The sequence below is a fragment of the Phocoena phocoena genome, chromosome 16 (genome assembly GCF_963924675.1).
Source record: "Phocoena phocoena chromosome 16, mPhoPho1.1, whole genome shotgun sequence".
Lineage (NCBI taxonomy): Eukaryota > Metazoa > Chordata > Mammalia > Artiodactyla > Phocoenidae > Phocoena > Phocoena phocoena.
The window spans coordinates 13,420,530-13,432,624 of record NC_089234.1 but is presented as its reverse complement, the minus strand read 5'-3'; the positions used below and the strand labels follow the sequence as shown (position 1 = coordinate 13,432,624).

Below are 12,095 nucleotides of genomic sequence, written 5' to 3'. Positions count from 1 at the left end.
GTTCCTAGCTGAGTCCTTGGGGACGACAGGGATGCGTCACCCAGAGCTCGGAAGAAGCCCAAGGCCTCATTCTCACGGTCACTTTGGGGCTGCGTGTCCAGGATCAGCTCTCTGTGGACTTTGTGATGGTCCAGGCCTCTCCCTTGTGTGCAGGTCAAGCCTGTGGTCAAAGCCAGGCTTTCCATAAAGGCACCAGGGGCAGGTGGGTGGTCGCTCTTGGTTAAACGTTCTTGTATGAGCAGAGGCGAGTGAGCGGGCACCGGCACCCCAGGGGAAGAGAAGGGGTCGCGTGTGGCCCAGCCCCAGTCAGTACTTCTCATGCGGCTGGGGAAAGGCCTAGAGAGAAGTCCTGTTGTGTTTGCCGGTGATATAAATTTGGGAAGGATAAAGATGTCCAATTAGTCGCAGATTCAAAAAAGTCTCCACAGGCACAAATGAAGGCCTGAAAGGAACCTGGGGGGGTCCTCTGGTGAGAGTGTGAAGCCCTGCCGAAGGCTGGAAAGCACCCCAGGAAGGCGAGGTCGGGGCCCTGGAGGAAGCGCAGGTCTCTGTGCGGCAAGCCCGGTGAGCGCATGCACCGCTGGGGCTCCACAGACTCTCGCGTGCGGCTGCCCCAGAGGGGCGCGGCCGAGGGGCCAGACCTCAGAAGAGGCTTGTAGGATTCCTTCAGCCCTTGTTTTTTTTCCTCAGATGCTAGTGGTCCTGTGCTGTGTGCCCATCGTGGGCTGGGGCAGTTCTGGGAACCAGGTTTCAACGTCGAGAATAACGTAAACTTGCACAGAGGGGGCCGCAGTAGGCGCCCTGCTGCTGGGGAACAACCCAGGGCCTGAGGCCGTGTTTCCTCGAGAAAGCTGAGTGGCAAGAGGGATGCCTCTCACTCTTCCCACGCGCCAGCGGGGGTCTAGGGGAGGGGGTGGAGCCAGCTTCTTGCTCTGGGATGTGAACCAGGGCCGGCAGGTGGAGGCGGTGGGAGGCTTAGGGCTTGGTGTTAGGTTGCTGCCCTGGGGTAGGAGGCGCCCCTGAAGCGCCGTCTGGAAGAGTAGTGGGCTCCCGGCCCCAGGTTTCCCAGCAGAGCTAGATGGCCCCCTCCTGGGACCCCGTTCCTCCCCGAGGCACACTGAGGTTTCTTTGAGTTCCGAGAGGCAGGTTCTGTGGATTGTGTGAGGTGGTGGAGGTCCTGGCGAGGCAGACGATGCTGAGGCTGTGTTGGAACAGGAAAAGGGAACTTGGAACCTGAGGTGCAAAGCGTGCCTGGCGCCGTCCGCAGCTTGAAAGTCAAGAAAGGAGGACTCTGGGCCCCCGACCACACCCTGCCTGTTGCCCCATAGAGTAAGCCCATGCTGGACCAACGGGGGTGCCTTCAAGGGACGGCCTTGAATACTTCCAGCTCTGTGAAGTGAACGTCCTCACGCAGGGTCTTTCCTCTAAATGGTCAGCGTGTTCTGGGCGCCTCCTGTGTGCCACCGTGGAGTTGGGCTGCCGGGAGACAGATGAAGTGGCCCCTGCCCGCGGGAGCTTACCGCAGTTTGGGGAAGGTCAGCAGGCTGGGGTGAATGGTGAGTGGGGGCTGTGTGGAGTGACAGGGCGCAGGGTCAGGCTGGGAGGGCTGGTGCCACAGCCCTTCTGGCGCACGTTGCCACGTGACCTTCAAAGCCTGCCCGTGAGGTGTGTGCAGTAGGAGCTGTCACTGTCTCTTGGGCTCTGAGGGGTTCAAGTGACCCACTTAATTAAGCCTTGGGTGGTAAGTTTCCAGCTGAAATGAACACCTTGTTTCATGCCTCATAATCCCATGCTTTGGGCTTGAGAATCGGGAAGTGGGTGTTTGCTGTCTGAGAGTACAGCTGACCCTTGAACAACTCGGGGGTTAGAGGCGCAGACCCTCTGCGCGGATGAAAATCCGCTGTAATTTATAGTCGGCCCTCCGTGTCTGTGGTTCCTCTGTAACTGCTGTTCCACATCTGTGGATTCAACCAACCATGGAGCGTGTAATACTGTAGTGTTTACTATTGAGAAAATATCTGCGTACAAATGAACCTGTGAAGTTCAAACTCACGTTGTTCAAGGGTCAGCTGTATCTGCTGTCCGTGGAAAATAACATACGCTGGCTTCCGAGTCACATGCGTGAGCTCAGCACCCCACTCGCTTCAGAAAGATGTAGCTTGTCTGGGGCTTCCCCTGAGCCGGTCTGCATCCCTGCTTTGAAGTTTTGGCTTCAGAGATGGTTTTCATGCTTCACTCTGGGAGTCAGGAGTCACCAGCAAGCCATTCTGGCCACAAAAGATGACCACGTAGACGTTTACTTATTTATTTTTCTGGCATGGAAAGATGTTCATGAAGGTTATTGAGAAAAGCAGGATGTAGGACTATAGGTATAATCCCAGATTTTTTTGAAAAACAAAAAACCTAAATCCTGTGTACACACATTTATTTATGTGTGTAAAACTTACAAGGGAAAACTGTGGTGATTATATGAGCGAAGGGGTGTGGGACAATTTTAATGTTTTTTGCCCTCATCTTAATGTTCCTCGATTTTGTCAACGCCCATGTCTTTCTCCTGTCGTACAAATCATGAAGGGGGTGTGGGGAACAGAAGCAGATGCCACCACTGCTCACTGCCCATGCCGGGAGCTGTCGGTGTCATCTCCGGGTAAAGTGCGCCAGCAGGCAGAGGTGGAGGCAAGATGAAGCTGATGATAGAGGGAGGAATCTCATTTCTGGAGCGTCTCGGCAGCTTTGGGCGGCCGGATAAGCCGCGTGGGGCCCAGACGGGCTCTGGCAGCCGCCGGATATTAGCTGCTTGGGTGCAGGCCCCAGGGTTTCATTTCATCAGCTCTAATCTCTAATCACCAGCATGGTGTCTCACAATGATTAGTTTTTCTCACATGTGACTGATATCAGTACCGATAAGGTGTCCTTTTCATACATTTGCAGGCGTTGCTTTCTTACCAGCTAGTATTTCTTATCTCATTGGAACCAATATTTTTGGGATCCTTGCGCACAAGATGGGGAGGTAAGATGAAATGAGACAACACTCACTCTGTTATAATAAAGTAGTTCTTTAAAAAAAATTCCAAGTGTTTCTGCCTTCACGATTACAACTTATTGTTTTGATTTCCATTGAAAACTTGGATGGGGGCGGAAATCATGTATTGATGGTGCTTTTTTGTTTTTTGACAGGTGGCTTTGTGCTCTTCTAGGAATGATAATTGTTGGATTCAGCATTTTATGTGTGAGTGAAAGATGACATTTGGCAAGTGGAAATAATCTGTGAATGAAACTTTTGCTTTGGGCAAGAATCACCAAGAAATATTTTATAGCAGTTTGAAGTTTGTTGACTGAGTTTTATTACATCTTCCATTTTCTTCTCATCATTTTTTGTTGTTGTTGTTTGTGGTACGTGGGCCTCTCACTGTTGTGGCCTCTCCCGTTGCGGAGCACAGGCTCCGGACGCGCAGGCTCAGCGGCCATGGCTCACGGGCCCAGCCGCTCCGTGGCATGTGGGATCTTCCCGGACTGGGGCACGAACCCGTGTCCCCTGCATCGGCAGGCGGACTCTCAACCACTGCGCCACCAGGGAAGCCCTCTCATCATTTTTTATCATCTTAAAAATTTTGGACAAGACTCTCCAAAGGGTTTATTTTTACTTCATGTTGGTTGGAAATTATTTAGAATGTCTTATTACATAGTTTTTATTTCACTTTGTAGCCCGCTCCCCAACATCTTAAACATCGCTGTGTCTTAAACACTTTAGGGCAGCTAGCCAGAAACAATAGCAAGATGTTTTTCTAGAATAAAACACCTTCTACTAAAGGCCAGTATCTATCCCAAATGAGACCTTATGGTTCTTTTCAAAAATGGTGTATGGACGAGGCTGAACTTTCACATATGGCAGTGAACTAGCTTTTCGTGGTGGTCACAAAACCCATTTCAACTCCAACTGTTAAAGATTTGGAGGGTCTACTTCTGCCCAGACCTCATCCTGCTTCTCCTCCTACTTGCTCCAGGAGGGAACACGCATAACAGGCCAAAGAAGTCATATCTTTAAGACTTTCCAAGATGATTTAGAGTTGGATAGCATGTTATTTTATTTATTTATTTTTTAATAAATTTATTTAATTTTATTTATTTTTGGCTGTGTTTGGTCTATCGTTGCTGCGTGTGGGCTTTCTCTAGTTGTGGAGAGTGGGGGCTACTCTTTGTTGCAGTGCTCAGGCATCTCATTGCAGTGGCTTCTCTTGTGATGGAGCACGGACTCTAGGCGCGTGGGCTTCAGTAGTTGTGGCATGCGGGCTCAGTAGTTGTGGCTTGCGGGCTCTAGAGCTCAGGCTCAGTACTTGTGGCGCACGGGCTTAGTTGTTCCGCAGCATGTGGGATGTTCCCGGAGTAGGACTCGAACTCCTGTCTCCTGCGTTGGCAGGCGGATTCTTAACCACTGTGCCACCAGGGAAGCCCCAGCATGTTATTTTAGCGTAACATTTATTTTCTCTTACAGATTCCTCTTGCAAAAAACATTTATGGACTCATAGCTCCCAACTTTGGAGTTGGTTTTGCAATTGGTAAGTCACACGAGTCTTTTACCTAAATTTAAAACTTTGTTTTCCCATTACTAAGACAGAGTTCCTCTTACTTGGGCAGACTATAGCTACTCAATCTGAAATATCTAGAAGTTTGACAGGAGGCTGTGGGCAGCTTATCTCATGTACGGCTTGTAGATCGTCCATAGAAAGGTACTGGCTTCCATGTACTAGTCATTTATTTCCTGAAAACCGGTCATATAAAAGCCTGCTATTTACAGAAGCAAAGCGACACTCCACTGCTGCGCTTGGGCAAACAGGAGAGCTGCTTCCTCAGAATCCATTTGTTTGGGCTCATGTCTGTGCACAGACCTTCTCATATGAGGCTGGGGGACAAAGGGACTTCATGTGTATTTTTTGTATAAGGTTTGGTACAGAAAAGGTAGACTGATGTATTGATGACCAGCTGTACTGCAGGAATTTTCACAGGCAAAGGGGTTGAGTCTTTGCAGTAATGTGAGGAACAGTAAGTAATACATTAGGGAAAAACCTTGTTAATATTTTGGATAAATAGCATATGCTTTTTGTTTCTCATTTATAATATACACATTGATCATGATAAAAGTAAAGGTAAATCTGTCACAGGGTAAAGGCAGGAGTTGACTCTTTGGTACAGTAGAAAGGGTGGAGCCTTTGTGGACCCCTTAGACCAGGTTAGGTTCTCCTAGCTTGTATGTATGCGTATACATAACCTCTCCCAGTGCCTTTATAGCCTCAATCACAGTCGTAATTTATTTTCCAACTCTTTGTTCCTTTTGTTCTCCCCTGTGTCCCAGCAACTTGCACATGTTAGGTGATCAGCAAATACTAGCTGAATGAAAGAAATGTCCCTTACCCTCCTGCCCCTGGTGGGTGTTCGGGTAAGGGGTCTGTCATTTGAACGCCCTGCTGGGCATGTTCACAGCCCTCACCTCATTCAGCCAGTCATTATCATCTCCATTTTATCGATGGGGAGACTGATGTTCAGAGAGAGAAGGCATGACAGTGCTCACCCAGCCAGGGATTTGGGGCCAGAACTCTGAATGTATGTGTGTTTTCTTTATGCTTCCTGTCCCCGACTATTCAAGAGACCAGAGATTCTAATACAGGTCTTGGAGGTGGTGGTGGCGGTTTTGGTTTTTTTAGGCAACTAAATGAGCAAAACTCTTTCGATTTTAATTTCCTGGGTAGGGCAGGATGATCCCTCAGACTCCTTCCTGTTCTGGTTCCTTGTGATTCTCCCTAATACTTTCCAACTTTAACTCTCATAATCTAAGTGTGAGGCCACAGTGTGGATGGGGAGGGAGCTGAGTGAGGCATGTAGGTTTGCCCACTCTTTGAGGGCAAAGGACGAGTGGACCAGAAAATAGTGAATCAGGAAAACACCCACAGGAAGCAGGCTTGGGGTCCACACAGCCGGTAACCAGCATCCCTCTGGATCTGAAGAACGGCAGGTGAGTCACCAGAGGACTGGGCGCTGTCCACCAGACAGCGGAGGGCAAGGTGAGGCAAGGTGGAGGACAGCAGATGGTGGTTTGGGTTCCAGTCTCAGCCTCAAGCGCCTTCAGTCTGTCTTCAGCCAAAGGTATGTTGCAGGGAGTTTGCCTCAAGACTTGCAGGTAGCAGTGAGAGATCTTGGCAGGGTTGTGAGTTTAGGACACAGTCCCGGACATTCAGCTCATTATTGGTTTCCATCAGTTTTCTATAGACTGTGTTCCCTGACTGTCCACAGGCATGGTGGATTCGTCAATGATGCCCATCATGGGCTACCTGGTTGACCTGCGGCACGTGTCCGTCTATGGGAGCGTGTATGCCATTGCCGATGTAGCATTTTGTATGGGATATGCTATAGGTAAGGACATTGGCTTTCAAAACAACCTTTTTTCTCAGTGCATGATTGATAATGCCTACTGAAAATTATTTAAACCTTTGCATCTTTCTGCCTACAAGACATTTAGAGAGAGCTTTATCTAATTCTCTGTTTTCTGAAAGGTCCTTCCGCTGGTGGGGCTATCGCAAAGTCAATTGGATTTCCATGGCTCATGACAATTATTGGAATAATTGATATTCTTTTTGCTCCTCTCTGCTTTTTTCTCCGAAGTCCACCTGCCAAAGAAGAAAAAATGGTAAGCAAATTTTAGGATGCAATGAAGTATTTCTGGATAATTTTAGCATGGTCTCCTGGATAGTGTCTTATGGCTTAGTTCTAAAATGTATTTCTGCTCCTTTTGAACAGAACTCCCCAAATGTAAATGGTAAGAGTTCCTTTTTAGTTTATACCACATAGGGCAGCTACTTGTTTTACTGTAGCAAGCATTATGTTTATATATTTTGAAGAATGAAACTATTTTTGTACATAGATTGGCAGTCAGCATAGCTCTTTTCATCAACCAAATATAAACAGGGATTGTTCAATTTAATTTTCTAAGGTTCTTGAAAGTCTTGAAGATAACGTTTTTGCCTCTTGTGCTTCTGAGATCAGCCATTTTTGGTACTGTTTGCTTTTCTCCGAAGCCTTACAGCTTTCAGCAATAGTGTCTTAGTCCTTACTGCGTAAGATTCAGGAGATGGTTTTCATGTAGGTAACAGACGCTTATGGAAAAATATTGTTTATGCACCTTTGGGCGCATGTTAGCACGTACGTATAACGTTTAAGTTCATAATTTCATGACCAGAATCGTAGCTATAGGCAAGGTGTAGTATTGAGTGTTAAGTGTTCCTTTTCTGAATAAATTCAAACTTATTGATTCTAAATTTGAATCTTGAAATGCATGGGTCATTTGACCCTTTCTGATAAGCGTTCAGACCTGGTTTGGTGCTGCTGCTGATTTTTTTAAAACATCAAATGGCGATAGACACTCGTCTAGTTGAAAGATGAGGGCCTTAGGTTAAAGGTGAATGAGAGAAACAAGGCTGGGGGAGATGGTATTTGGCGTTTAGGAATGGGCGTGAGGTTCCCTCGCTGCTGTTCTCTAGGGAGTACGTCAGAAGTTCTCTCTGATGTTTGACCTGAAATGGGTTTTAAGGCTTTGGCATTTCTTGACTGCCCTTTTACGTGATTATCCCTGAAGAGTGGATTTAAAGAGAGACACAGACCCTGAAGTTAGGTTGTGTGCAGTCTTTGTTTTGGGCACGTTCTGTATTTATTAATATGTGCTGTATATTTAAAAAATATGTCCAGCACTGAGCACTGGTCTTGCGCCCTTTACTCGATAGAATTTAAGTAGGTGATTTTCAATTACTCTCGAGCCATTTGACTCTTCCTCTTTTTCTATGCTTGCCAGCTCCGAACAGCCACAGCCATAGCATTACGTCGTATCTCTCTCGGGGCACTTCCTGTTCTCCAGCCTGGTTGTCTAAGTATCCTGTCTACCTTTGTTTGTCCGACCCCAACTCAGTACCTTGGCCTCAATCAGGGTCAGAAAATTCTCTGTGCAACCACAGAAAACAACGCTTGTCCTGTTGCCACTGTATCAACCTGATTAAGGCCGAATGAAGATTACTCCCAACCCTATTTGACGAAAAAAAAAATCACCTACAAATGCTCCTGTCATCCAGGAGACTGTTTAAGACTCGGGAGACAGTGCAGGGCCAGCACGGGCAGCCCTGGAGCCGAGCTGTCTGTCCCATGGGAAGACATAGCTTCAACCTCAGAGTGGTGGTGAGGATTAAATGAAAGAATACCAGTGGAGTGCGACCCCAGAGTCTGCACACAGTAAATGCTCAATAAATTGTCACGCGTTCCCATCTCACTCCACTCTCCTTTCTTGCTCTCACCTAACCCTGACTTACTCTGTCAGCCCAGCAGTACCCCAGTTTCCTCCCTCTCTTCCTCTCTGAGATGAGAGCCTCCTTTTACTCTCAGAGCCCAGGGCTGCCCAGTGGGCTTCCCTCGCCGAGCAGCAGACGTTAGTGGCTGTTGTGTTATCTGTTCGTCGGCAGCAGTGTGAGGGCTTATCTGAGGTCTTGGAGGAAGTGGATGAGGTCAGGGGACCAGGGAGGGTGAGCTTGCCCTGCCAGCCCCCACTCTGGGGTCCCCGTGTGATGGGCGGAAGTCAGGCCTCAGTGCTTCTTCCCACATTTAAACTAAGGCTTTAGTTCATTTAAAAAGAAGAGTGCTGAAGGAAGTGGAAGACACGCTTCTGAAAGGCAAAGCAACAAGAATGACAGGCTTCCAGAAGCCACTTCCACTGTAAAATGTCAAAATCCTTAATAAGTGCCAGGCAAGATGAATCATTACAAACTTGAGAGAATGTGCGTCTGCCTGCCCATAATTGACGCCCATAATTGAATGCATCGTGTCAGACGCCATGTGACTGTCATAACGGCAGCACGCGAAGGTGGCAGCTACTCACTGTGCAGGCAGAGCAGGAAAGAGCCAGGTGGAAACCAGTAGCGCCGGATGAGGAGGGGAGTGAGGGCAGGAAGCAGTGTGTGCCGTGGTGGAAGGACGATCGACTACTGCCCACTTGAGAAAATCCAATACACACAAGTGCTGGCATTCAGGATCAGCAGTTACCAAATGCAGGGGACCTGAGAGCCAGAAGAAGGTATACAGACCTTGGCAAATCATTCTTTCATTAGTAAGCATTCTGATTAAGTGGTGTTTGGACTTAAGCTAGAAATGGAAAATTCTAGTGCTATTTTATGGATCCTATAAGTCATCCAGTCACGAGCCAGTTTGTGAGCACTTGAGTTTTTCTTCCATTTGGTTTATTGGATTTCTGCTTATTTTTCTTTTTTTAAATAATGAGTGTTATCAATACAGGCAGAGAAAAAAAGCCTGTTACTCCAGTTCCTCTGCAAGTATAAGAAACACCAACTCTGTCATTTAGGAAACTGTGTTCCAGTTATAAGACAATTGCTTACAGCCTCTGTCAGAATTCCCAGTGAGGAGGAAAGCTGTGTTCTGGAATGGAGTCTTATTTTTTCAGGTTGAATTATTTTTAAAGACAGGGCACATTTCTTAGGTCTTACTCTTGAAGTTTCTAATTGTTGCCCAGCCAGGAAAGTAGGTGGTTTGAGGACTGCAGCTTTCTTTCACTGGGTGACCCTGATGCAAAACCATCACTTTTTTTTTTTTAAAGATGTGGTAAATAAATCTTTTTTTTTTTTTTTTTTTCACGGTACGTGGGCCTCTTACTGCTGTGGCCTCTCCCGTTGCGGAGCACAGGCTCCGGACGCGCAGGCTTAGCAGCCATGGCTCACAGGTCCAGCCGCTCCGCGGCATGTGGGCTCTTCCTGGACCGGGGCACAAACCTGTGTCCCCTGCATTGGCAGGCGGCCTCTCAACCACTGCACCACCAGGGAAGCCCTAATGCTTTTACTTTTTCACTGTCCCAGCTTTGTATTTGTGTTATTTTTACACTTCACTTGGTCCAGCATGTTTTTACCAGTTTGGAAATTGACTCTCCTGTGTCTGATATGAAACCAGGCATTTGGTAGGACCAGGGCTCAACTCTCAGGAACCAGGCATTGCCCCGAATTCAGATGAAAATGCCCCCCCCCGCCGTTTTTGTTTTTTTTTTTTTTTACTTTTTCTTCAGTTCAGAGTCAAACACACCTTTTTCCACACAGCAGTGCACGGAGCACTGCTCTGATTACCAGGCTGCTCCCCAGGCCACTCTGCACGCATCCCCCTTGCACTTGACTTACCCACTTGATCTTGTTCATGCCCCTCTTTTCGTGGCACTTTTGGGCTATTAGATGCCATCTGGCTTAATCATGTACAACTTAAAAAAACAACAACTATGGCACAATAAATCTTTCAAAAGAGGTTCAGAAGCCAGTAAGCTAGGTTTTAAAAGCAACAGATGATCTTTTAAGAAAGAAAACTTCTTAACCTGATATAGGTAGTATCAACAAATGCAGTTTGGTTAATTGATAAATTCTATTTAAGTCTATATGATGCCAGATAACTGGTCTGACTGAACTTCCCTTGCAATGCAGTTTTTTAATTGAGTCCGTATTACATACCCAGTGCTAGGTTCCAGGGGTCCTTACGTCTACATGTACCTACCGTTAGGTATAACGGTGGGCAACCAAGGGACAGAAGGCAGTTGTGATAAGGTAGAATGATGGCCGTCCTTCCCAAGCCTGCTTCGCCGCCTGTGGGCCTGGGGTCAAGGCCCCTGCCTGGCATCCGGGGCCCTGCAGTCCGGCCCCAGTTGGGCTTTCCCGTGAACGTCTCCCTGTGTGTCATCATCGGATAGGGGGTGGGGCTTGGTGGGGAGGCAGGCTGTTTTACTTAATGTCTCGTTTGGTAAATAGCCTCTGCCACGCTCATTCCCAACTCCCTCGCTGTGAAAATCCTTTCCATCATTCAAGCTTCAGGTCCACCCCCATCGCTTCCACATTGCTTTCCCTGAGCACTTAACCCACAGTGAGCACTCCGCCTGCAAACCCTATGGAACCTGTCACTGGTGTGCAGTGAGGTACCTAAGTTGCTGGTAGAGGACCTTAAGGGCACTGACACACACACCTGGTAGGTGCCCAGTAAGCTGCCGTCAGCCATGTGGCCCTACTGTGCCCTAGAAAATGCCACGTAAGTCGGGCGGTGTTTCTCGCAGCGCGTTTCTCACCCTCATGTGAGGGTAGGGACGGGGGATTTCATTTTTAACCTGCCCCCTCAAGTGATTCTTGGGCACATTTCTTTGAGGATCACTAATCCAGAGAGGCAAGACATCGAGCTCTTTGGTGGCTAGACCTTTTGTGTTACAAGCACACACCCACGTGGGGAGAATGGCCCTGGTATACAGTGTCTGTTGCCTCAATTACTTATTTTTAGAAATTGGGCTCTTTATGAAGTCCATGTATCAATTCACTTGGCAGGAAGCACAATCAAAAATATAGAGTTAAATTTGCAGCTGACAATTTGAGCTGGCAGCCTAACTCAGAGGGTCCTGGAAGGCCTTATTGATTTATTTATTTATTGCGGTACATGGGCCTCTCACCGTTGCGGCCTCTCCCGTTGCGGAGCACAGGCTCCGGACGCGCAGGCTCCGCGGCCATGGCTCACGGGTCCAGCCGCTCCGCGGCATGTGGGCTCTTCCCGGACCGGGGCACGAACCCGTGTCCCCTGCATCGGCAGGCGGACTCTCAACCGCTGCGCCACCAGGGAAGCCCAGGAATGTAATTTTTAAAATACACTTGAGCAAAAGGAGGCCAGCCAGGATTTGGGGAGAGGTCCTTCTGAAATGCCATTTTTAAAAAGATAAGGGCCCTGTGACGCTTAGTCTAGGGAAATCTAAGGGGGCATGGCCGTGGTCTTGAAATATTGTAAGGGCAGGCTGTGAAGACGCTGGAATCAGAACTTGATCCACAAATAGAAACAAGGAGACAGGTTTTAGTCTAGCCTCAGGGATGTTTTTAACACGAGAACTTGCCTCATTAAGGAGGGAGGACCTCCTCATTAAGTGTTACCACTGTGAAGGTGCATTGGGTGACCTCCAGGATCCCCCCACCCTAATTCAAAGATACTACGTATAACCTAAACCTAACCTGCATATCTCTTTCTTCATAGCTTACAGTTTCCTCCAAATC

At 47.9% G+C, this 12,095-nt stretch overlaps 1 protein-coding gene across 1 annotated transcript in view; it reads left to right on the top strand.

The window, feature by feature from the left end:
* Nucleotides 1-12,095, top strand: part of SLC18A2 (solute carrier family 18 member A2) — a 34,786-nt gene that overhangs the window by 21,196 nt on the left and 1,495 nt on the right. Inside the window, exons 11-15 of the mRNA XM_065894981.1 lie at nt 2,932-3,010; nt 3,178-3,229; nt 4,493-4,556; nt 6,286-6,405; nt 6,546-6,679. Coding sequence (XP_065751053.1) covers nt 2,932-3,010; nt 3,178-3,229; nt 4,493-4,556; nt 6,286-6,405; nt 6,546-6,679 — 449 coding nt within the window. The remainder of the gene's footprint in view (nt 1-2,931; nt 3,011-3,177; nt 3,230-4,492; nt 4,557-6,285; nt 6,406-6,545; nt 6,680-12,095) is intronic.